General features: G+C 41.8%; 2 protein-coding genes across 2 annotated transcripts; one reads left to right on the top strand and one right to left on the bottom strand.

Moving 5' to 3' along the window:
* Positions 1-368: 368 nt before the first annotated feature.
* Positions 369-2527, top strand: LOC308304715 (trafficking regulator of GLUT4 1-like; the record flags this gene model as incomplete). Its single annotated transcript, XM_080749345.1, has 3 exons — positions 369-779; positions 1427-1553; positions 2517-2527. 3 exons carry the CDS (start codon positions 369-371, stop codon positions 2525-2527), a joined length of 549 nt encoding a protein of 182 aa, XP_080605471.1.
* A 1539-nt stretch (positions 2528-4066) lies between these two features.
* Positions 4067-26630, bottom strand: LOC308304384 (Golgi SNAP receptor complex member 1-like). Its single transcript, XM_080748969.1, has 9 exons — positions 26577-26630; positions 25628-25730; positions 23857-23932; positions 22617-22724; positions 21849-21940; positions 12213-12287; positions 9687-9716; positions 7523-7605; positions 4067-5431 (listed from the first exon to the last, which is right to left on the bottom strand). Exons 1-9 carry the CDS (start codon positions 26623-26625, stop codon positions 5307-5309), a joined length of 741 nt encoding a protein of 246 aa, XP_080605095.1. The 5' UTR covers positions 26626-26630; the 3' UTR covers positions 4067-5306.
* Positions 26631-26850: the final 220 nt, after the last annotated feature.

Here is a 26850-nt window from a genome sequence, read left to right as displayed (position 1 = left end):
TATAAACGGGCATATATGCCATGGAGATGTAAGAGATGATGCGCTAATAGCTTACTACACAGCTGAGGGTGGGGGTGTGCGGGAAAGGCGTGCGTTCGAGAGCGCTTAGTCCAAACTGAACCCGGGAGAGACCGAGACGTCGATAACACCGCGCTCATCAATATAAGGACGTTGCGTAATTAAATAGTTGTGCCTTAAAGGAATTAGACTGGCGAATTTATGAGACTTAATCTGATGACCACTCGATGGAGAGCATCTAAAGGAAGACCCTGGAGCCAAGGAAAAGCAGCCTAGTTCATTAGAAATTCTCCGGATTTGAGGAGAAAGAAAAATCAGATCTTCCAAGCAAAATCAGATCTTCTAACGCAATGGCGATCAACACCGACACCGCCTACGGGAAAAGCGGCCTGGGGGAGCGGGAGGTGTCCCATCACAGCGACTTCCACGACACGGAGAAACTACTGAGCTCCACCGTGACCGAGCCCACCGTGGGGGAGAGTAACATGAATCCCTCCGACACCTTCACCCTCAACATAAGAGGCAGCGTCCGTTCTCTGGACGCGGAGCAGACAGGACACAGGGCGCCGCTCAAGTCGGGCTCCGTGGGGCAGCTCGCGGCCACACCCAGGTCCGCCTCGCGGCTCAGCCTGGGTCCGCCTCTGTCCCCGCTGCCCCCCGGGACGGAGCCCCCTCCCAGCTACCTCTGGCTGGCCGTGCTGGCTTGCATCTGCATCGGCGGCATGCCGTTCAACATCTGTGCGCTGTGGTACGCGCACGTGGTGAGTTCCATCACCAAACACCACCAAAATGTTGCTAAACAAGAAATGACACAGTCCTTGTCCTTTTATACCTGCTTGCGACTTGTGTGGACTACCCTTCTGGAGCAGTTTAGCTTTTAGCCTTGTGGAGCCGTTTCACTTGGAACTGAATTACGTCTTAACATTTACATTATAATAATAGGCTATAAATGTTATGATTGTAGGTAGGCCTATATTATTCATTCAATGTTAGGCCCTATATGAGATACTTTAATGATTTCCTTTGGAAATAAGCTTAGTCTTTTCATGGATCTCCTTTTAGTAGACCTTGTACCAGTGAACTGTACCGTCATGAAACTGTACCTTTTCCTATGCAAACTTCTAATAAAGTCTTCAATCAATCAATCAATAACAACTCTCGAATTCTGACATCATTTCGCAGGATTTTGACTTAATTGGCTGTGTATCTATTGAACATTTTTGTTTTATTACTTAGCCTACCGGTACTTCCATAGCTATTTGATGGTGAAGTTTGATTTATCCAATAACAATAAAATAATGTGCATGCGTTTGTTAAATCCATGCATCCACGACCATGTGCACTGCACATGGATTCTGCAGTGCACCCCTGCATCTCCATCATGTAGGCTATTCTTGTGTCTACACAGTCGAGGTCAATCCTGCTCACCGGAGACGTGCAAGCAGCGACCAAGTTCGGCCGTAGATCTATGCTGTTGAGTTGTATCGCCATACTGGTTGGCGTGGCCGTCATCATCTTCATCGTGCTCGGATTAGGTAGATTATGCGCATGCCCCCCCCCCCCCACACACACACACACTTTTGAAGTAGCCCTGAAATATGACGGTCGTATTTCTTGACCGCCATGCATCCACCTTATTGACCTTAACCTGGTTTGGAACAGGTAAGCCAATTTGCGACAGATTTCAGAAATAATAAATAATAAATAAAGTTCCACAGTTAAAAGCGTCATTGGCCATATTCACACCACGGCCATCTTGGATCACATGACCACATGGGGTGGTAACGCAGCCAATCAGAAGCTTCTGCGGGCGGGCCTTACACAGCAGCTTCTGATTGGCTGCGTCGCCACCCCATGTGGTCAAGATGGCCGCGGTGTGAATAAGGTCAATTAGCCTGTAACTATGCCCCTCCCAAGCCTTGGCAAGCAGGAAGTTATTCTAAGCTAGCATTGGACAAAAGCTTTTTGGGAGGGGCATATTCTAAGCTAGCATTGGACAAAAGCTTTTTGGGAGGGGCATAGCTACAGGCTAATTGGGGCATGATTCACAGTGACTTCTGACAAATCACAGCAGGGTTTGCCTAGACGACGTGGGATCCATAATGACGCGTCATCAGGGAAAACGAGGAAATAGGCAGGAAATACAAGGAAAACAGGTTGTGAGATACAACCGTCATGTTTCAGTGCTACGTTTGAGGTAGCCTACTTTTAATTCAGTTCTATTTTAGGGATACTTTGCGTACCGGTATCTTATTAAATAAAAAACGCATTAATGCATTACAATCCATTAATATGATTGTGAAACGAGCCATTCTGCTCAATGACTAATTATATATTTGCCAATGTCATGCCAATGCTTTTGTACTTTTTTCTCAATTAAAATATTGAATACAGGACTTTTACTTAAAGAGTATATCTACATTGTGGTACTGCTCTCTCCAGACTATTCAAGTTCCTCATTGTAAGGTTGATCGTCTGTCTACCTGTCCTTTTTGCAGAGATGCAGTGAATGGAAGCAGATGCCACCAGAGATTGAGTTGGTACACATAAAGCTTCAATTGATCTCAGAAATGTTCAAGACTAGACAATGTCGTCTGAAGATCGCAACATGAAGAAAACAAGAAGCAGCACAAAACCAAAGAGAAAACCGATAATGATAAAATGCCTACAGCCAGAGACTATAAAACTTATGCCTATAAATTACTCTTCCCATTTCTGTTCTGAACTGAGGAGAGAAAAAGTCGCATTTGCTGTTTCTCAGGAAAAAGTGAACAAGTGGACCATGATAAACAAAGGCTTTGCTTAGGGACTGAGTGGATCATCAAAGAGAGTTGGTTGGAGGCAATTATCCCCAGTCACAAATAGCGGTGCATTGTTGTTGGCATGGGTCTGGCACCAAGGCCTGATCTATGCCATTGATGAAGGGCAGACACCAAGAACTAAATTTGAGCATAATTCTACTTCATGTTTATTTATTTGAAAAGGGACAATGTGTACAAATGTATTGCACCAGAGACAGCTAAGAGCTCATTTACATCTGTAGTCCCTGGGTGAACGCCATCAGCGACACACAGTGTGCGATCATATTACAGAAAACAAGCTTCCTTCTATTTTTGACATTATTTCTACAGAAACATGCAGCATGGACAAAAAAACTAGGATCTTTACTTTGTATCCATGCACACACAGAATTAAGTCTGCACACATGCATGTCCTACAAAAAAAAAGAAAAAAAAAGAAGAAAACAATATCTTCTCTAAGGACAAATAAATACCTACAGATATTACCATGCACTTCCAGGACCTGCCTGTTCTGTGTCATTTGCACATTTTCCATATACTCAAAAGTTTGAAGGTAGGGTAAGTGATTTCATTTAATTCAAATAATAACAAAATGGGTCTATGTTCTGAGGCAGTTTCAGTTGCTCCACCAAAACTGTTGGGTGACAAGCTTTCCTCCAATCAGGATAGAGTGGGGCCTTCCTCCAATCATTGTCGAGTGGGGGCGGACCTTACACGCACCAAGGCCTGCCCCCACTTGATCATGATTGAAGGCCCCCGCCTGTCCCCTACGTGAAAACTGAAACCTAAGTGAAATCACTTACCCTACCTTTAAATTCTCCTCTGATAATGGTAAAGAATGTTAAATAACTACAGTACGCTATGTGGCTGTGGGAGGCTGTCAAAGTTGACATAAGGTTTACATCCAACTTCAAAACCGTATGCAATTATAATGGCAGTTCTAGTTATGTGCCTGACAGTTTTTCTTTTTGCAGTAAATCGCTTGTACAATTGTTGTACTTAACAGTACGTTTCTAGAAGATCTCTATTCTACTCTGTCTGAACTGCCTGGATGTCCAATCGCCGTTAGTTTACGCTGCTTACATTTATGAAGTGTCCCTTTTGTGCACTGATTGTTGTTGGCACTTACTGTATGTTGTTTCTACATTTATACTGTATGAATGGTTTCCTGTGCCATAGTTTTGCATGTGTGAAATAAACTTGAACTAGCATGAGGAGATTGAGTCAACCATTCTTTTATTATTATTCTTATATAAAAGTATAATATCAACATTAAACATACATATTAAAATGGTTTCTTCACACATCCTGAAAGAGTAAAAAAAATGCAATTGAACAATATGCAGCACAACAGAAATTGTCATTAAAGTATTAGTATAACTCACTGAATAAATAATTCTTTCTCTTTTATGATATATCTTGACACATTTAGGGCCAGTTGCAAGAAGACAGTTACACTTACAGTAAATCCAACTTAGCTACTCACAGCTACTCTGAATGCATAGAATGAACATTTAAGTGGCTAATTTGAGACTGATTTGCAGACATGCAATAAATTGTGGGTACAGTAACATAGCAGAAGGGAAAATGGTCTTAATGGCTGACTTAATACAATTTGAAGCAAAATAAAGCTAGGAATTGCCATAGTGCACATTAGGCTTGTGAGAGAAAAAAAAAATCTTCATAGAGGAAATGCATATCAAAGAAAAATAGCTTATTGAGATCTACAATTATGTTAGCCAATTTACAAATATTCTAAACCTGAACCTTGTAGGGTCAGATATCTTCATTTTTTTGCACCTGGCCTCAGAACGTGATTGCTTTTGGTCCAAACTCTTTAAAGGGACTACACCATGAATTTCACCTTTTTTTTCTTCTTTTTTTTGGGTCTTCCCATTGTCTCCAATTCATTAACTCCTAGCCTTGCCTTTCATTTCAGTGATTTTCTGAATGGGCGTGTCTGAACGGTACTCTTTTGAAATCGGCCCAATTCTATGTCACAGGGGGCTCATTTCCTATTGGGCCCCCTGGAGAAGGGGGCGGTACTTTTTGCGAGGCTATATTCTATTGAGACTATATATGAGGTGGAACCATGAGGTAAAGTGGTGCTAAAATTGGAACGATACAGAGAAGATTGACTCTACATGGTTCTCTGATATCCTCTGTATCGTTCCAATTTTAGTCCAAAGACAGCGCCCCGTTGCCAACAAAGGGGATTTTGGTATTGCATCTGAAACCGCTTGGAATTAGAGACAGACAGAACATGAAAATTCAATATCCAAGTGGTTGTTTAGGCCAAGAAAACGTATTATGGACCAATATTTATATAAAATATATATTTTGAAAAGCATGGTGTGGCCCCTTTAAGCTTTTCTTTGATAATTCTAAGAGATAACAAGGGGTAAAAAAAAAAGTGTCAAAGTAAAAGTTTGGCAACAGTTGTAAAGTCTTGGTGGAAACTGGCACTGTGATCATTTCCATGGCATGTCAGTGGAAGGTGTAGAGTAGCAGGAGGATGGTACACACTCCAATCACACCTCCCAGTATGAGAGAGTCACGCCTCTTGCGCAAATTGATTCGCTGGATTAGACCGTTGATGGCAGGGAAACGATCTGAGCAGCATGGTGAAGGAAAAGTCTCGATTGAAAACAGGAGGGATACATTTTAAACAGATGTTACGCTGTTATGTGTTTTGCTTAGTCCTGGAAAAGACGCGCTTTGTTTGGCCAGTACAGTCACTTTGATTGATTGGCAGTTGTGTCAGATGTTCAACCCAAAACATGATTTATAAGACTGTGGCGGCTTGTGTGGGACAACCAATGCATGGATGTGTTTGTAATAACACATTCATGAAAAAGAAAAAAACACTTTTGACCTCAACCAATAGTGTAAAAGTGATAGGCTATGGGAGCTGCTGGGTTCTGCTGAGGAAACTGGACAACAGGGAAATTTCTGCCTAATTAGACCTCACGGACAGTCATTTCGGATCAATATACAGTAAGTAGGAAAATGAGCCTTGATGATATTTAGTGCGGAATTGTCCTTTAACATGGGAGCGCAAAATAGTGGTCTCTGCTCCCTTGCGTGCCCTGTGGGTTTCAAGCGTTACTGTATGTTTTGCCTGTTCTGTGTATCAGTTGTCTGAATGTTGATGTACAGCATATGCCTGCATATACAAATAAAGCAATCAACCAACCAACCAACCAAATTCTACTGTCCATTTCTTCACACAAACACTTCTGCCAACATTTTGAATAGTCATTCACTCACCAAGAATAGCCTGGAATTTAATGCCGCACCTTCATCAACATTTGCATCTTCGTGTTGTAATTACAAAGGGCACAGGACAGGATTTGTGCTTGTTTCAATAACCAATGTCACAATGTGACAACATTAAAGGAGTAGTTCACCCTCAAATGACTTTTTTTATATTGATTACTCACGCCATGGAGACTTGATTTTTTTTTGTAATTGTCACATTCCTAAGACAAAAAAAATTATTATAGTAAATTTACCCCCATTGGTTCCAGATGGGGACCCAAATGCATTTGGAATCCCATCCAGAATCAATGGGGATACATTTATTGTAATCACAATAATCACTACACAGGGAAAGAAATATATATATATTATTGGGGTCATCAATTTGGGGTTGAACTACTCCTATAATCCAATTTGACTATTTTATGCAGAAATAATGCAGGGTAAATATAGTGGTCAAATTACCAAAAATTACAAAGCAATTATAGTGGAGGTGAGGGTATTGCTTGAATGCATGTTAATTCGTCCTGAAGGGACTAAAACAGGGTTGCCATGTCCACTTATTATAAGTGACTTTGTTCTACTTGTTTTTCCAGTAAAGTCGTAAATATTGTTAATATTGGTAGTTGCAAGTTGAGTTTTTTTTCTTCTTCTAAAGTGTAGTTATTTGGGCGTTATTCCTAATGCTGTTTAAAACAGTGGTCCTCAAAAAAATGTATGTCAAGGACCCCCAAATTAATATGCAACTGTCTGCATATCCCCATTTGAAAACATTTTGTGCCAGGGACCCCCAGTATCAGATTCCGCACTTTTTTTCTAGATAAAAAAAACAAAAACAAAACCTGGTTCCTTATTTCTCTCACAAAATCTGGCAACACTGGACTAAAACCTGATTAACACATGGGATGCCTAACGTGTTTGGGAACGTGTTAATGAGTGAAGTGCCGCGGCCCCGTTAACACGCACAACGGAGCCATCAAAAATCTGGTAAATAAACTAGGAAAAAGCCTTGGCAGTTAATCTACATTAATTATGGCAAAACTATGGCAGTCTAAGTGTTAAAAATATATATATTTTTTTTTTTTTTTTTTTTTTTTTAAATATTTTTGGACCTACTTCTATCTAGTAGGCATGATCGCGATCGCGAAATTGCATGTTTGACCCCCATACCAACCCCATCTTTCAAACATGCCAGCCATGTTTGTTTACACAACATGAAAACATAATGGCTGCTATCTCACAGATTTCCAAGCGGATTTCTTTGTTTGAAAGCTGTGAAACACGTGCACAAACGTGGTGCATGATCTGTGCATGGGTGCATGATCCGTGCACTATAGATGACATGGACGTCTATGGAGACTTCTGACGGTGAAGCCTGAAAGACGCCATTTTTAAATGGCGGCTAATGAGTTAATAGGTGTCATGGACTGAAGATAGGATACTGGCCAGGGTGGTGACTCTTGTCTGAATGGACTTCAGCATCCCTCTCTGAAATGTCATGCCCTCTTTGGTAGCCATGGCAATACTGTGGATGGAATACGTCTGATTAGTTTTAAAAAGAAACATCGGATGAAAACATTCACTGAATCACAGCAAGTCAACTTTGGTTTATTCTTTGCAGGATACTATAGCCCCTTTTCGACTGCAGTTTTAGCACCACACCACACTACACCACACCACACCGCACCACATAAAAATATCTACATTTTCCATTACAAAAAAGTACCCCTATCGGTAAGAAACAAATTGACCGTTTTAACTGATTATAATACAATATAAATTTGTATTACAACTATCCTAATTATAATGCACTAACCTCGCCCACCAGGCTTTCTGAGAGAAAGCCTGGTGTTCGTTCACAACAGGCTGTTTGGTTTCCGCCTAAAGCGCGGAAACCACTAGAAGAAGCGGCGTCGCTTTGATTTGGTTCCCTCTGTTTGTTTCCCCAATCCCTTTTAAAATGCTGGAGTAGCCTAGTGTAGTCTTGCCAGTCGCTAACAGTTGGACTAAAAGATGCATATGTCATAGTATATTGGAGAAACAGCACATTCGAGACGCGGAGCACTCGTGATGCGGCACGGGGCGGAGCAAGCGGTCGCCACAACAACGTATTCCAGGCGGTGCGCCGCTCTATTGTCCACGACACTGCGAGCGGCTACCGAAGCCCCCCTGTATCCACGAAGCCCAAACGAGTTACGAGGCCCCCCTGGGTCCACGAAGCCCCAAGCGGCGCGAAGGCCAGCGGACCTTGGTCCTGCTCTTCGCCCCCGAGCGCCGCAGGCGCGAGTGGCCGCGAAGAGCGGGCCAGGGCCGCGCGGCCGGCGGAGCGCCGCGCGAGTTACGAAGCCGTGGTGAATGCAATCGTTATATTTATGCCCAGGCCGTAAGGCCTGGGCAAGCGCACGTTAAACGCCCTGTCCAAGTGACTACAATGGAGCTAATGGCTAGGCTAGGCTAGGCTAGGCTAGGCTAGGCTAGGCTAGGCTAGGCTAGGCTAGTAAATAAAGAGTAAACACTTCCGGTCTGCGGCGAGTTCAAAGCGTGACGTAACTCTCTTATCCAGTGGCTGACGTCGCCATCTGGTGGTGATTAGTGTGTGGTGAACGTCAAAACGAGTGCTCCTTGACAACTTTTACTGGTTTCTTGAACATACTGTAACACATATACCAAACACATTTTTCAAAAGCAAAACTACTCCGCATCAAGGAGTTTATTAGGTAGGCCCTAAAAGTATGTCCTTGAGCGCAGGGGAATATTTTGGATTAAAACTGATTCCGGTGGATAGTTCCGGCCAAATTGTAGTCCTTTGAGTACTACAACATGACGTTTTGTGGTTTCCGCTCCAGACCGGTTACAAGCACGAAAAGTGAAGTGATCCCAGACTAATAATGCACTGTAATGGATTATAACTGTGCTTATAATACATTATAAAGTATTAATGTATTACTATGATATTTAAAATACACTATAATAGATTATAATAGTGGTTATAACACAATAGAATCTATTATCATGTATTACAACTATATCCTGGTGGTCTAAATGAAAAGTCAGTGAGTGATCAGTCATTATGAAGTGTTTGGCCCTATTTGGCCTAGCTCAGACCTACAGATACGTTTTAGTACCCTGTTTAGTACCACTTTAACACCACTCTACCCAGGTCCTTGTAGTGGAAAACCTGGCACAAGTGGGCGGTGTGGTGTGGAGTGGTGTGGAGTTGGGCCAGTGGAAAATGGGCTTATAAGTGCGTTTTGAAGGCAAAATAAATAAGAAAACATTGACAAATTCACTGAAACGATTTATCTCCAAGACAGCAGAGCATAATAGCCTTTGTTATGACATGTATATTCAGCTGTGCAGAACAAAGAATGGCCTAATGAAGGACTATCATTCTATTTACAATAAGCCAATGGCAGGTATCTATTACTACTATACGGATTGCCCCGCCCCCCAGCTATTCATTTCAAAGAATGTTGCTCAGTGGCGTTTGAAGCGTGCACGTGTGTGTGTGTGTGTGTGTGTGTGTGTGTGTGTGTGTGTATGTGTGTGTGTCAGAGAGAGGGAGGGGGAGACAGTGAGGGGAGACAACAAAATAATATAGCTTACCTTATGGCACTGTCGATTAACCGATCTGAACTGTGATGAGAAAAATAAAAGTTATTCCTTTAAAAGGAGCCACATATAAGAATGTTTCATTCATTACCAAAACACACAAATTAAGTTAATCTTTCAATTAAAAAAAAATCCACTCATTGAGGATGTACACTACAGTGGCCAAGGATTTAGACACCAACAGGTGAGTTCAATTATATTCTTCTTTTTTTATGTCCATAAGAGCTATTGACACTTTTTTTAATGTGGTTATTGCGTTTTGAAGTGAAAACAAAAGCAAAGATTTGAAAATGTCAAAATACATAGCCTAAACACAAGGCTTTCATACAAAGATCATTCAAGGGAATGTCATTCTTTGATAATTATAAAAAGAAGAAAAGCAGACAGTTCAAGTATGGATTTCAAACCACACAGCTCTTTGGTTCTATTATCATAAAACGAGCACTTCCTGTGATTCCAGCGACACAGCACTCAAGAGTGCTTAATGGAATTTTGGGGGGAAAAGCGTAGCCCTGTTTGGTCACGGCTCCCACTGGCCACCGTATTGTAATGGCAGCTAATTAATCTCTATTGTACAATGAGGTTTGTGCACCATGTGGGAGAAATGACGGTTTTCTTCCTGAAGCTCTTCTTTGTTTGAGCTTAAAAAACACACGCTTTTCCTAAACACACAATTTGTGCATGATTTTAAATGACAAATTCAAGCTCATTTCAATTACCTTCCAGCACCTGATAGTTTCCATCAAGTGCAGACTATTTCCAAGGCCATTCGTTAATCTACATTTCACTTCAGCATTTTGTGACGCCAATTTGAATGATTCTAATAAACAGTGCGCAAGCCTATTAAATAAATTAAGGCATCTTTCCCGGATTTGATTCGAAACGGAGCGACAAAAGCTGGTAGCACAACTCAATTCCCAGCCAGTGTTGCATGCCAATGAATGCAAGGCGGGGGCGCAGTGACGTCATGCCATATACACCGTCTAAACATTATGTGGATGAGATTTCCAGCAGCTGCCATTAGCTGTTGAGATAAATGATAGACAGACAGACAGTGCCTTCAGTCCAGGGAGCTGAGCACTACATCCTGACAGACTCCACCGGAGACCAGAAATCAATACTGGTCTCTCTACTACCTTCATCCATCACACCATCTATCTCCCTGCTTTGCTTTCACTGAGCCCAGCCCACCCGATCATCCACACTGCTTCTCGTCCGCTCCACCCCGGTTCCCTTCCTCCTCTCTCTGTGCTTTCATTTGGTTTTCCTTCTCAGTATATCTCAGCAGCACGTTTACAGGAAACATGCAGAATTCACTAGCCACAGGCTGAGGTGAGTAATGAGATGTCCATTAAATCACACGTGCGTGCACGCACTACTGTAATAAATGTAAATGGCTTCTGTGTGTTCTTCGGAGGCACACACTCACAATATGGCTTGAGTCGGATCATGTATGAACCACTGGGGGCTTTTAAATTGAAACAACAGATACAGGAAGTGACAACACTTGGCGGCTGGCGCATTTAGGATCAACTACTGTACATCCTACTACTACTGCTAGTATTGGCTTGTTGTTAGCCCAACCAGTCATCACATATTAGCCAGGAGGGAGGATGAGGAGGGCTAGTCTTGTTAGGCCAAACAGCAATGTAACTTCCATCACTCAGTAGTCCCCCCCAAGAGTACATAGAGAAAAAGTCTTGATTCCGCAGCAAACAATCCTTAATTTCACAGCTTGAAAGTTAATATTAGACACAAGCTCAAATAGATTTAGTTTTAATAATAAAGTAGCCTAACTTAACTGTAATACCATTCTAAAACACTGTGGAAGCTAGTAATTTAGACTACAGTATGCTGCTGGTTATGAAATAATCAACATTTTCTTTGTCCCTCTTGGGCAAATTTATATTGCAGCTTAAGTTCAGACAACAAAACCATAAAATTATATATTTTTTTACACACACACACACACACACACACATTATGACTGATTTTAAATCAGCGCCATCCACTTTAGAACCCACTTCTCCAAAACCACACACACACACACACACACACACACACACACACACACACACACACACACACACACACACACACACACACACACACACACACACACACACACACACACACACACACACACACACACACACACACACACACACACCTAGCTTCAATATCCGTTGTCTATCTGACCGCGACCGGAATGAAAACTACAAGGATCTGCTTGTTTTCTTCACCGCGCCTATGTCTGGTCATTAATGACAACAGGTAGCATTAGTTAGTAAAATGTGGGATGATGTTTGATTTTCAACAGGGAACACTTGTCCCTCTGGAGACTCTGCCTCAACTCCATCTTACACATAAGAGTAAGACACATATTTGAATGGAACAGGAGAGAATTGAGGAGAGAAATTGGAAATTGGAAATAAACTTAATGGACATGTGTTAAAAGAAACACAATGACGGGCTTGTATTTCCACTGCAGTATGTGTGGTGTATAACTGGGTTTCTTACTTCCTCAGATGTTCATGTTCCTTCAGGAAGAGCTCCATCCTCCTGTTATTCACTGCTGAACCACTCTTATAGGACCTGCAAACAGAGACACAGAGACAGAGAGAGAGAGAGACAGACACACAGATACAGGATACACATTAAAGTTCATTTGAACTCTTTTTTTTTTTGTTATCAATTATTTTTATTTTCCATAACATAAAATTAGAGACATACATATGAATAGAACAAGAAAAAGTAAAACATTAATCAAAAGAAAAATGCAATTAACAGACAAACACAAACAATAGCAAAACAAGAAAAGGAAAAGAAAACCCACCCACCCCCTTTCCCCGGACCAACACGGAATGTACAATAGTGCATGCCTGTGCTAGGCTGTTACCACTATATAGTGATTTCTTGAATCATAGCCTTAAGCTTATCTGCAATGTCCGACCACATATTAATGTTTTCTTCTTTTGCTCCGTGTAACCTTGCTATCGACTGCTCTAAATATACTATATCTAGAAAGGTTAAGGCCCACTGGCGAAACGTTAACGTATGAGGAGGTTTCCACCGCGTAGCTACCATCTTCTTCGCCGCCGTTAATCCAGCAAAGAAGATGCGCTTGCGTATATTGTTTAGTTGCAACTGTGAGACGTCATTTAATAAAAATAAAGAAGGAGAAGATATGATATTAATACTAAAAATAGTTGAAAGTTTTGAGGCAACCATATTCCAGAATGACGACACATTTGGACATTCCCAAACCATGTGAAGGAAGGTACCAATACTATTTGAGGCGCAGAGAGTGCAGTTGGGATTATTCAAAATCCTCATAGCACATAGTCTGCGGGGAGTTAAATAAGTCCGATGAACAAAATTTAAATGAATTTGTTGATGGTCTGGATTTCTAGAAGATAGCCTAATGTTAGACCACACTGTGTCCCAACAAAAGTCAGGGTCCAAATTTGGTACATCATTCCTCCAAACAGTATCAACAGATAGGGGCCCATAACTACAGTCTAATAAAAAACCATAGAGGGTGGAAACCAAACCTCTTGTTCTGTTACCATCACAGATAAACTCATGGAAGGGGTGCAATCTAAGGGGAGCTTGCCATGGGACCCCATAGGTCCTCATGGACAATCTCAGTTGGAAGTAGAAAAAAAGGGTATTTCCAGGCAGATTGAAGATGTCACACAAATCTCGAAAAGGTCGTAAACCATTTCTATCAAATAAGTCCCCTAATGTACGAATCCCCTTAGCCCTCCACCTTGGAAAGCGAATGGGGCGATCCTCGATTAAAAGTCTTTGATTATTGAACACTGGGGAAAATAAGTTCCATTTACAATCAATCTTACACATCTTTTCAGCTGCTCTCCATACTGCCACTAAATGAGAAATGATAGGTCCAAAGCGAACTTTGCATTGATGTGTAGTTATGTTTGAATAGATAAGATCTCTCAATTCAACAGGCTGCACTAAACTCTCCTCAAGCTCTCTCCAAGAAACCTTATTTGCTGGGTTAAACCAATTTAAAAGGGGGCGGAGCGTGAAGGCCCAATAATAAAATTTAAAGTTGGGCAATGAAAGGCCGCCATCATCTCTAGCACGCTGTAATAGAGAAAGTTTAAGACGAGGGCGTTTCCCTTTCCACACAAACTTAGATATCGAAGAGTGAAGCTTATTCCAGTATTGCGGCGGTGGTGGCAAAGGGAGCATAGAGCTTACAAAGTTAACCCTAGGAAGAACATTCATCTTTATGATTGAAACTCGAGCTTGGAGAGAGTTGGGCAAAGATGACCATCTATCTAAATCAAGACAAATCTTATTTAGAGTGTCACCATAGTTGTTCTTAACAATAGCCTGAAGAGAGGGGAAAATATCTATGCCAAGATATTTGAATTGGCTTACTACTGGGATTATGGGCGGCAGGATAGCAGATCTCATCTGATCATTTAGAGGTAGAAGGGCTGACTTCGTCCAATTAATTTTGTAGCCGGAAATGGAACTGAACTGATCAAAGATTTGAAGGACATGAGTAATTGACTGTGGTGCATTCTCAATGAACAGTAGAATATCGTCAGCATATAGGGAAATGCGATGCTGTGTGTTGTTAATCGAAACAGGAGTAATATCTGCAGACTGACGCACTGTCTGAGCCAAGGGTTCGAGTGAAAGTGCGAAAAGGAGAGGACTAAGGGGACAACCCTGCCTCGAAGATCTGCCAATCGTGAATAGCGGCGAACAGATCTTACCGGTTAGGACCATCGCTGACGGATTAGAATAAAGTACTTTAACAAAATGTATGAATGAAGCACCAAATCCCATTTTATCTAGTACAGCCCACAGGTAAGACCATTCCAGACGATCAAATGCCTTCAACGCATCGAGCGACAACACTGCGGCGGGGGTCCTCAGCTCCTTAGCCCTATCGATGATATGCAATAGTCGTCTAGCATTATCAGAGGCTAGTCTAGTTCCTATGAAACCTGTCTGATCACAGTGTACTAAGGTGGTCATAAAACCCTGCAAGCGACGCGCAAGCACCTTAGCAAAAACTTTTAGATCAGAATTCAAAAGTGAAAGCGGTCTATAGCTTGCGCAATCTGTGGGATCCTTGTTCTTCTTCAACAATAATGATATAATAGCTACATTCACATCCCTGGAGAAAGAGCCACTTTCAATTGCATATCGAAACATGTCTAGCATCAGCTGACCTAGATCTTCCCAAAAGATGGCATAAAGTTCAGGGGGTATCCCATCCAAACCAGGCGACTTGCCCCTACGCATTGCGAGCACAGCTTCCTGTAATTCCGCCAGATGGAGCGGTCTATCTAAGGCTTCCGCATCCGCCTCGCTAAGGGTTGGTAACTGTATGTTGGATAAAAAATTATTGCATACTGCATCATCGTGAATGACCTCGGAGGTGTAGAGCTCATCATAAAAAGCACGAAACGTGGCATTGACCTCTTTGGGTTCTGTAACCATGGCTCCCGTTGTTGATTTGACACTAACAATATCAGCAAAATGCTCATTGGATCTAAGACGTAAAGCCAGTAAGTGACTGGGTCTTGCACTATTAAAATAGTAGTTTTGCCTTGTGCGTTTCATTTGAAATTCTGAGCGGCGCTTGAGAATGGAGTTAATTTCTTTCTTAACTAGCTCCCTCTGAGTTGCTGTACTAACATCAAAGTTATTTTGGAGAGAATTATCCAAAGTAGAAAACCGAGATTCCAATTCCACCAGTTTGGCTGACCTTAATTTTCTCTGAGTGGACGCATAGAGGGTTGTATTACTCCTGATAAAGCCTTTAATTGCATCCCAAAGAATTCTGGGATCCTCAACTGAGCCTGTATTGATATTTATAAATTCACGCAAACCAGTTTGAAACTGAGCTACAAATGCCGCATCGCGCAGCAGTGTGGTGTTAAACCGCCATCTAGGAGCTCTATCTATAACCTGTTTCAGTGAAGCAACACACAGCACCGCCTTGTGATCCGAGAGTGACATTGGGAGCAACTCTACCTTGGCAATTTTATGAAACAAGCTAACAGGGGCAAAAACGTAATCGATCCTAGAGAATGAAGCATGCCTACCCGACAGAAAAGAAAAATCTCTAACCGTTGGGTTCATTAAACGCCAGATGTCGAGTAAGCCAGTTGAGTTTGCCCAAGCACGTAGTTCTGCAGACGCTAGTGCTTGTTCTCTGCTTTCTACCCCAGTGGATCTATCTAGGTTATGTTGCCATGTTGCATTGAAGTCAGCACCAACAATGATTTTGAAATCCGTCAGTTCCAATAAGGTTTTAGTTAGTAATTTGTAAAACTCTTTGTCTAAAACATTTGGAGCATACACAGAGACTAGTGCTAGCATTTTACCCTCCAAGCGGATTTTAGCAACAGCTATCCTCCCGTCACTGTCAGACCAATCACCCAAAGAATCCAACCTAAGGTTACGTCTAGCCAATATGGCTACTCCCTTGGTTTTGGAAGAAGCAGCTGAAAAGGCTAAAACACGATAATGTTTATTAGCCAATCGGTTGGAATGCTCTTTTAAAAGATGAGACTCCTGTATAAATGCAAAGTCAATTGATTTAGATCGCAAAACCCCCAAAATGCTGGTTCGCTTATGCGGTATATTCGCTCCCCTTACATTGAAACTTAGAAATTTATATTCTGTCATAATTGTGGTTCAAACCATACGCACAGCAAGCACAGTAGAACATTTTAGAATTTCCTAGTTGGTCCCTCACAACAAACCTTCCCAACAGAAAAACAAAACAACCCCAAAAGGAACAGAAAGGAAAAAGCAACATCAAACGAACATAAAAAAACACATAACATTGAAGCTTGAGGGGGAAAACCCCATTAGCATCAGAGTGCACAAAAACAGTTCCCCACCCCATCAACCTATTAGTCAACCTTCATTTCACTCTGTCAGAGAGTGCAAACAAGTAACTGCCCAAAAGTAACCATACATTGCCCTCTGGTGGTTATGTAAATATATAACAGATCACCAAAGTAAAAACAACAACAACAAAAAAGTGCCTTCTTGTGGCTGAATAGCTCTCAAACATTCCATCAGCTCAAATTATGATCAATCTCCCCACTTCATATCACTTAAATAAATGAGAATGGTATGTTAACATTTCTAGTAAAGAAGGGGGAGAGAAAAAAGAAAAGAATAAAGGGGAAAAAAAAAATTGAGGGGACTATAACAACTGTAATAATAATAATCAGTCCAGCATTAGGCCCACTTAGAATGTGATAAAGCCCTATAAGCCACGCTAATGCAAATAACCAAACACTTGTGACAGATAAGTGGAAATAAGGCTGTCACCACGACAAGGCACTAATATAATATTAATAATAAAAATAAATAAAAAAGGAAATCAGTGTATATGATATAAAAATATATGCACTTACATATGTAGTTAGAAATAGAAATTAAAAGCACATCCGGGGGGCCATATGCAGCAAAGCACACACAGTGTTAATGCATACTGCGCCACATACAGCCCCCCCATGCATCCATGCATACAAACCACAATTACTAATTAGAAGGGGGAAAAAAAGGAAAGAAAAGAAAAGTCTGTATACATAAGTATTTACATAAAACACAGTTATGTATGATCAGGAAACCATATACAACACAGCACACATAATGCATACTGCGCCATATACAGCTCCCTGTACATGCCCAAAAGGCCAGTGCAAACTTAGATAAATGTCAATCATATTAGTTAAGTCTGTTTCCGTCTTAAACAGTAAACTACCATACTTCAAACAGTGAACCTACCCAATCACGACTACAAAATAAATATCCCAATACAGAGCTCCCCTCTCCCCCCATCAAGAAATTAACATTTTAACAAGTAAATTAACATTTTAACAAGTAAAGTAGGTAAATAACTACCCCCCCCCCCCCCCCCCAGACAGCGGATCCACAAGCACGTAGAGCCAACGCGCCACGAGATCGTACATCCGCCAGCTATTGAGATTAGAAAAAAAAGGAAAAAAAAGAACGAGTCAATGAGCCAGGGAGAGAGAGAGAGAGAGAGAGAGAGAGAGAGAGAGAGAGAGAGAGAGAGGAGAAGCAGAGATAGGTAGAGAGACATAGAGAAAGGGCGGGAGAGCGAGTGGTCTCTGGAACCGCGGAGCCTTCACAATTTAGACCATATTATTTATATCTGTTTCACCTTAAACAGTAGGCTACATTACTCAATACAAAGGCCAAAGCCCAGTCTCGCCCTCCTACCCGAAAAAGTAGCGTTTTAGGCGGCATAAACGAACCATAAACTAACAACCAACATAGCCGCCATTACCTAACAGAAAGAGAGAGAGAGAGAGAGAGAGAGAGAGAGAGAGAGAAAGACACACACACACACACACACACACACACACACACACACACACACACAGCGAGAGAGAGAGCCAGAGAGAGAGAGAGAGAGAGAGAGAGAGAGAGAGAGAGAGAGAGGGAAAGCCGAGATAGATAGAGAGACATAGAGGGAAGACGATAGAGAGAGCAGGCTCCGTCCGAACCGCGACACGGAACACGTTAGACAAAGCCTAACAGAGAGAGATAAAACCCTCTAGACCTATATAGTAAGCAGCACAACGCTCAATAAGAGCAAAGAAAAGGAATACAATAATAACAAGAACAATGTCCATTATATTCAAACAAAAAAAGACAGTGAATTATGCTTATAGCTTTAGCAGCCCTAAATCCTCTCTCCTTGCGGTAACCTAAATTAAAACGAGTAACACCCATCTGCTTACAGATCTTGTTAAAAAATAAAACAAATAAAATAGGTATTATGAAACGAAACACTTGAAAACACAACGTCAAGTCAGATGATGAGTCCAAAACAATAAGTAGGCTTACATTAACAACTCACCCTTTGGGGAGGAGGAGGAGGAGAGAGTGAGGAAAGAAAGACGCTGCGTAAAAGTCATCTCCAAAGTCCCAGCCAGCTTACCAACAGTCCATTAAAGGCAAAAGGATATCACATCGGCAGAATGTGTTTGAAAGCACGCGATCACGAAAGCAAAAGTGTCCCTGGTAAAAGTTAGTTCTCTGTAACTGTCGTCTCATCATCCTGCGTAGCTAGAGTCTCGTCCGCAGCACCTGGAGTCTTGAACTTATCCTTGCAAAAGGCCAGAGCTTCCTTGGGTGAGTTGAAAGTAGAAGTCGCCTCATCCACGGTTATCCAGAATTTGCTCGGGTGCCTTATTCCGTATTTAACCCCTTCCGCGGTGATGGAACGTAGGAATTCCTTTACTGGCCCGAAAGCTGCCCTTCTCTTTGATGTTTCAGCAGACCAGTCGGGGAAAATATACACCTTTTTGCCATTGTATGTCAGTTGGCCTGCTTTCCTGGAGAGCTGGAGTATGCGTTCCTTTACCCGGAAAAAATGGATCCTTGCCAGGAAAGCCCTTGGCTTATCAGAACGTGGATTGCCGGTCCGATGAGCACGATCCACCTCCGGGGGGGAGTCGGGAAACTCGTCGGGGAATGTTTTCTGCAAAAAAGACTGGATAAAGGCCACTGGGTCAGCCTTTTCTAGCCCAGGAGAGATCCCAATCACTCTTATGTTGTTCCTACGACTCCGGTCTTCTGCTATGACGAGCTTCTCCTCCAGATTAGCACATCTTCTCTCCAATTCAGTGATACACATCTGCAAACTGTCCATGGAGGAACCAAAGTTCTCAATGGCCTCCCCCTGTTCAGCCACGGTCGTGTTCAGCGTGGCGACTGCAGGACGCAGCTCCTTTCCGAAGTCATCAATCTTCTTCAGTAATTTCTTCTCCAAGCCAAGCATCATGGGTTGAATAAAACCATCCATAAACTCTTTCAGTGATTCCTTGAGGACCTCGCGCAGCATGCTTTTTGTAACCGGAGCGTCAGCGTCGCCCTGCATTGCGCCGGCCATGTTGTCGGCGTTTGCGGTCGGAGACCTGGTACTCCTCGACCTCGTGTTAATCGTATTCGGCATGAAACACGAAACAACTGCAAAAACAGACGCTCACCAGTGTTTTGGGCGTTTAAAGTCTCAAAAGAACTATAAAGGCAGTAAAAAATGGGCTTAAAAAATGTGAAAACTATGCACCTCCACAGAGCTCAACAAACGCGTCCTACTCGGTCGCCATCTTGTCGGAACTCCTTCAAGTTCATTTGAACTCTTGAGTTAAAATAACACTATGGATTTTACTGTGTAGCACTGCAATATGCACAGACGTAACCTTCAGTCTTATTAAATTAAGTGATGTAATTAATCTGCTGAAAATGTGTGTGTTCAGTCAGGGACCGGTGGGTGGGTTTCCGTGCAGTTCTCCAAGTGCAGAACCCTCTGTGTTAACTGGGCATGAATGAATGAATGAAACTTTCTACCTTCATAAACAGCATGACAAAAACGTTTCTTTTAATCGTTCGTTCCATTTAAGCCGGCGGTTGGGCAGTGATTACGGGGCTTCCTGCATTAAAGGCTGTTAAATCATTAGGACGGTCTAACAATTCCCAGCCACTCTGTGCAGCACGGAGGCGTCATCTCTTCCTCGTGTCAGATCAAGTCTGGGGGAGGGCGGGTGGGGATTCTGCTGTCCTCCCCCTGTCCAACAGTTAACAATGATCTGGGCTTATATTCTCTTCACTACCCCGCTCCCTTGATGCGCTTATCACCCGTCTCTCTCTGCCTCTCACCCACTCCGGTATACGCCCTTTCTAATTCTTTCTCTCACTTTTGCAACCTCTGTCTCTCTCTCTAGAATCAATCTGTATCTATATCTATATACATATACTAATTATCCCTCAAATAAATGCCCCTTTCTAGTTCTAGACACCCCCATTTCTCTTTCTCTCCCACACTCTATAATGCTCTCTCTCTTTCCCTCTCTCAAATAAAAGCCTTGCGGTTTGATTTACTGTAGGAGGCACTTAGGAAAAATATCCCCAGAGAGAGAGAGAGAGAGAGAGAGAGAGAGAGATAGACAGAGAGAGATAGACAGTCAGACCCAGAGAGAGAGAGAGAGAGAGAGAGAGCGCTAGCGAGCGAGCGAGCGAGAGAGAGAGGCAAGGATAATTAATAATACAGATAGGGTGGGGATGTAAAGCAACAAACAGGACGTGTCTGCCTCCTGCTGTTGAAGAACAATAATAGCAGAGACAAATACTCAAACATATTGTCATTCAACTGCTCTGCATAGGTCTAGGAATCTATTAAAGGGTCTGTGTCTCTTGTCTGTGTGTCTGAAACAAATTCCGTAATCTGCTGGGCCATTCAGGGGCAAATGTCTTGTGCACATTGCCAGTAGGCCACAGAAGTACCTCCAAAAAACTTTAACCTTGACCAAATTTTGAGTAATATGTCAACGAGTGAGGTTGCAGGTTGGCCACATGAAAGTCCGAGATCCAAATTGGAGCAACGCTATTCCCATGCGGGGGTCCCATGAGCATTATGATTCAATTGTTTATGTTCTACAATGGACAAGTCAACTACCTTTATTAACTACAATCCTTAAAAAGACATTTCCTTTCGTTTGAATACTGTAAATACGATTTAGTTTCTAGACATTTTAGCCAGTTCCACAAATCGGAGGAAAGACCATATGGAAAAGACACCGTCTTGGTGGAGTTGCCTTGGTTTTAAATCTGAGCCTTCTACTAATGTTGTTTAACCTCAACCATCGAAGATAAATAAATCTGTTTAAGCTTGATTTAAGATTTTGGCAGGAAGGGATGTTTCCAGAGAAACAATAAAATATACAAAAACACTTACAGTGTCCAATCAATACTAGAATCCCTGAAATGTTCAGTTAAAAAGTGAGTGACATTAGATTTGTATTATTATCATCTACTGGTTCCAGACATTCTGGCATCAAAGACACACCCCATTCTCTCAATTTCCAGGATGGAAATAAATAAATAAGGAATTAGGGAGGGAATGAATTTATGTAGGAAGTATTAAAGAAGTGAGGAAGGAAGGAAGTAACAGGGAAGTAAGGATGCAAGGTATAAAAGGAAGGAAGGAGCAAAGGGAGGAAGCAAGTAAAGAAGAAAGTAAAAGATGTGTATACAGTATTTTAGTAAAAGTGATAAATTAGGATATGGGCCGGTATCCAAGCCCAATGAACAACACATAACGACAACACTCACTCGATGTCCCTGTGAACTGATCCAAGCAGGTCCTCTCTCGCTCGCAGACTGAGGAAGTTGCCTTTGGTTTTGTGGAACTCGTGAGTGTAATCCTAAAGGAGACATGGGTACCATCATAATTATTATCAAATATGCAGGATTAAAGAGACAACATTGCAAGCACACTTCACAGCAGCAACAGCCTGTTGCTTCTGGAGTATCCGAGCTAAAGCATAATCAAAAATGTAAAAGCATACATGTTCATAATATAGAAAGCGTCTTAGTCTGTTTTCCTCTACGACTTAAACAAGTAAAGAGACATCATTTTGGGACAGATGGGATTTTTTTTTTTGGCTGAAGGAAAGTACAATATCCTTCTGAAAGGATGCCATCATCATTACTTTAATTGCTGTTTGCTTTGCTTGCAAATGGGTTTGTTGATATCCTTAGTATTTCATTGTTAATTTGATTGAACTGCAATGCATTTCCAAACAGTGCTAATGATGTTTTCTGGCCATTAAGAACAAAATATCAAACCAAACTGGCAGTCTGGCACTACAGAGAGATTGAAAGAGGAAACACACTATTCATTTACTTTTGTCCAGAACACCATCTCATGTTTCTCTATCAAAACTGTTCATGACCACAGCTGGTGAATGCTAACCTGATTTTGGAATGGAGAACTGCCCCCAGTGTCATGCTAGGTGGTATAGTGCAAATAAAAGAACTGGGACAAGAGTTCAATTGGAGAGTTGAGGGAAGATTTTTATGTGAACGTCATGTATTTACCTGTAAAATGTCTCTGTGTCTCTGCAAGGTGTGCATAAGTGCTGAGTTGTGCGATGTCACTCCAGGGTTCTGTGTGTGTTCTGCCATCTTGTCGTTCACAGCATTTAACTGAGATAAAGAGAAATACAGACCTCAATGACATAATTGTTAGCCTTGAGGCTAAAACAATAAATAATAATAAAATAAGTTTAGTTATTGCCAATTCCCCAATGTCATGAGTCCTTGTTGTTACTGCCAACACCTATGCTTGTACTGGGGTCTTTGTTGAGTTTTTTTATTTTAATTCAGGTTAATATGCTATACAAAACAAAAGTCTGAATTAACTTTAGTCATTTTATTGGCATTTTGCATCATGGTCACGCTAGGGATGTCATTAAACGGTTAGTTTACCAGCCGGTTATCCGTCAGCATTATCCGGTTAATTAACGGTTATTAATTATTATTAGGATCCTTTCTTTTTAACCCAAAATTGTATATGCACGTAAACAGTATTAGGTGAATGGTAAACATTTAGTTATTCTCCTTTATATGACAAACAAAAAAGCAGCATTTAACATTTGCCTACTGCCTGTCTAACTACCGAGCTCTAGCCGTATCCGCTTAGGCTGAGCATTTTTATTAAGAACCATCAACATGACGACGTGTTCTGTTGTGAATCTAGTGAGTCTGTTGACTCGCTGCCAAGAAAACTCTCCGAGGGGTTGACTGGTCCACCGAGATGAAAATGGCAGATCTGCAAGCTCACAGCTTGTGATTGAGCATCGTTGCTCATGCCACTGTTGTATTTGAGAAAAATACTGCAAACAACTTTGTCGTCTCCACTCCTTTCCTTTTGAGATGCTCCCAGACCAAAATACCTCTGTTGGCTACGTTCTGTTTTGTGTACTCTGGGGCTCGTCTCACCTCGATGTTCTAGCCCCCGGACCCCGGTGTGCAACACCAAAACAGCTTTCTCTCATTCAAGTGTTCCATTGGACATAACAGAAGACTACTTACTCTCTTGCTCCTCCCGGAGTCTGTTTAACAAAATGACATCTCCCCATAGCAAAACAACACTGCACCTCTAGGACAATGCAATGTTAAAACTAACCCTTGAAGCCGTTAAGCAGAGCCGGATATTTTTTAAAGAGTGGCTAACCGGTTAACCGCTGACATCCCTAGTTCACGCATCACAACGTCTATGGAAGAAGGCCCGATTGAAAGTGAGAGGAAGTGTATGGAGGTGAGCCGTTGAACTCACACTGGCCAGCAGCTGCTCCAGTTCAGCGGTCAAAGCCTCAAGCATGTTGTCCTGAGAGGAGCTCACAGATCCAGACCTGTTTGCAACGGTGTGACAACATGAGCCTTCAAAGACAGTTCACAATTAGACAAAAAAAAAAAAAGAAAAGAAAAAAAAGACATCTCTGGGAATTAATGTGTGCTTTGATACAAACGTAAAAGGTATGTGTTGTAACAACATAAAAGTAAAATTAGTTAAGGACTTTTGGCTATGGAGAGGGGACAAATCTGGCTTTTAGTATGAACGTGATATTCTTAACAGTGGGTCTCATCTTGGATAGTGATAGAGTGCGTTATCTTTTGAAGCAAAAATCTTCAATTTACTCGTCCGTCTGCATACGTCTACCTACGCAATATTAATCTTCTTCATCTTTGCCCGTCGCTTACACTAAACGGCACCGTCATTCTCATTCACAAGTCTGATTACATCTGGTATCGATTACGGCAATTCTATCCACTTTGGTCTTCCTCTCATGTATCATCATAAACTTCAGTTGGTCCAGAATTTAGCTGCCCATATCAGTACCAGATCTCCTTCCATAAATCATATCACTCCTGCTCTTCAGCAATTTCATTGGCTACTTCCTTGTTAAATATCGTATTGATTTCAAGATGCAGCATTTCACCTTTAAAGGTGATACAACATGAAATGTCACTTTTCCTATTTTAAAACTTTTTTTGGGGGTCCCACTAGCACCTTCTATCCTCACAAAGTCCCATTTCTGACCGTTGTGTCTTTCTCTGGTTTTGAGAAGGCGAAGGTTAAAAGTATCCCACAGGTTCTCAAAACAGGCTGTCCAGATTTGCTGCCGATTGTGACGTCATCACAAAAAAATACTAGAAATTAATTCTCTCTCCACTTTCAAATCCTGAATCAAAACCCTTTTTCAAACTTGCATATTTAGTGCAATCCTGATTCCAATCCTGACTAATTGTTACACTCACATTGGGCTTTGCACGAGGATTATTTTACACTTTTACATTTTATTCTATGATGTGATGATATTTTGCTGCTGGTTGTTGTGTCATTGACTAGTGCTTTGAAAGGTGCCCAATAAACAAAATGGATTATTGCGATCAAAGGTTGCAGTTTACTATGAGAAATGGCACAGCTTGTCTGTGTCCATCTGTCTGGACATTATTTGTTTGCCGCTCTGACATCATGCTCTGATGTCACTGTGATGTCAGGGGAACCACTCTTAACAGAATGGGTTTGCCGCTCTGACATCACGCTCTGGCTTCACTGTGATGTCACACTAACAGAATCCCTTTATGCCCATACATGGAGTTCCCCGATGTACTCAATATTAAGCCCATAACCAACAGGACTTCATATGGGAATTCCCATATATGGAGGCCACTTCGGCTACATACCACACTAACAAGCATGTTAGTGTGGTAAGACAGATGGCCAAGACAGCCCCATATCTGTGTGGCCATGTATGGGCATAAAAGGGTATGATGTCAGATGTTATAGACGTCATAGGACTTTCACATAACGAATAACTGAGTAAGCATGTTTGGGCTCTCACAGCATATCTCCATTTACAGTACATGGATCTCCATTTATGGGTACCGGGGTCTCCATATATGGGTAACTGGTCCGATATACATCACTGGCCAGATGGCCAAGAATTGGCGCGAGGTCGCATGTCGCCCTGAGGCGTCTTAGTAGTTATTATAATTCAGCAGCATACTGTATTATGGAGAATGTGTAGCTGCAGCTACAGTACCTTTGCCGCTGGTCACGGCTGCTGCTGCTGGTACAGAGCTTACTGAAAGATACCAGCTTCAGGTCCAGTTCATTCTCCATCTGCCTGGCCTGCTTACGCAGATCTGTACACAGAAGAGGACAAACTATTAGTGAGAAACAGTGACGTGTAGAAGACACAAGATTGCATTGACATCAGTGAGAAACAGTGATGTGTAGAAGACACACGGGTGCATTTACAGCAGTGAGAAACAGCAGATCTGGAGACACAAAAGGACAAATAATACATCAGCAACACAGCAGAAGTACTGACACACAAGGTCAATAAATCAGTGAGAAACACTGTGACACAGACAGATAACAGCAGGCGGAGGAGCTAATGTAGGTGAGCTAATTGTTAGGTACCAACATTCTACACAAAAGTCCATACAGAACCAGCTAATTGGGGCCATTGTACATAGATATCAGTCCAAAAATATTATGAATTCGCGTTGGCACTCACACAGATGTGACCATCTAGGGTGGAAAAGTAACTAAGTACAATTGAGTTATTTGTACTTTACTTGAGTATTTCCAATACTTTTACTCCACTACAATTCGGATACAAATATTGTACTTTTACTCCACTAGTACATCATGTATTTGAAAACTTTAATAGTTACTAGTTACTTTGTAGATTGATTATTATTACAAAACATACAGTAACCACTTCAGCCCTATTAAACATTTTGGCCATTTGAAAATAGATCTGCTATTTTCAAAGATTTGTATACATTTGAAAACTTGACCACTGCTAATAGGCTGCGAAGCTGAGCATCAGCCTGACAGTGACACTAGCGTGAGCGTCCCCCTCCTCAGGACACACATGACGTTTAATTCACGGTATAATTGCGATATGTGCCAGTGTGAGAGGAAAGGTTAATGTCTGTGTAGTGCAGCTGATAGTTTTAAACTAAACAACGACTATTTACCTTCCCAATAGTTGTTGCTATCGGCCGCCGCCATGTCGGTTGTTGACATGTCACCATCAGCCGTCAAGAAGAAACAACTGTCGCAAACTCGTGTGTGTGTGTGTGTGTGTGTGTGTGACGCAAAGAGTTATATAAAAGTCATAGTGTGTGTGTGTGTGTGTGTGTGTGTGTGTGTGTGTGTGTGTGTGTGTGTGTGTGTGTGTGTGTGTGTGTGTGCGCGCGCGCGCGCGTGCATGGAGATTTGCATAAAGATTACATACAAATAGGCTATTTC

The sequence above is a fragment of the Nannobrachium achirus genome, assembly GCF_963921795.1.
Source record: "Nannobrachium achirus genome assembly, chromosome: 19".
Classification (NCBI taxonomy): domain Eukaryota; kingdom Metazoa; phylum Chordata; class Actinopteri; order Myctophiformes; family Myctophidae; genus Nannobrachium; species Nannobrachium achirus.
Note: the sequence above shows the minus strand (reverse complement) of the source record. Positions and strands in the feature narration are given on the sequence as shown.

Coding starts and splice junctions, on each gene's coding strand:
- LOC308304384 (XM_080748969.1), bottom strand. CDS start 26,625: ATGTCAACAACCGACATGGCGGCGGCCGATAGCAACAACTATTGGGAA. Junction 25,731..26,576: donor TAGCAACAACTATTGGGAAG/GTAAATAGTCGT, acceptor TTCTGTGTACAG/ATCTGCGTAAGCAGGCCAGG. Junction 12,288..21,848: donor TCAGTTCACAGGGACATCGA/GTGAGTGTTGTC, acceptor CTCTGTTTGCAG/GTCCTATAAGAGTGGTTCAG.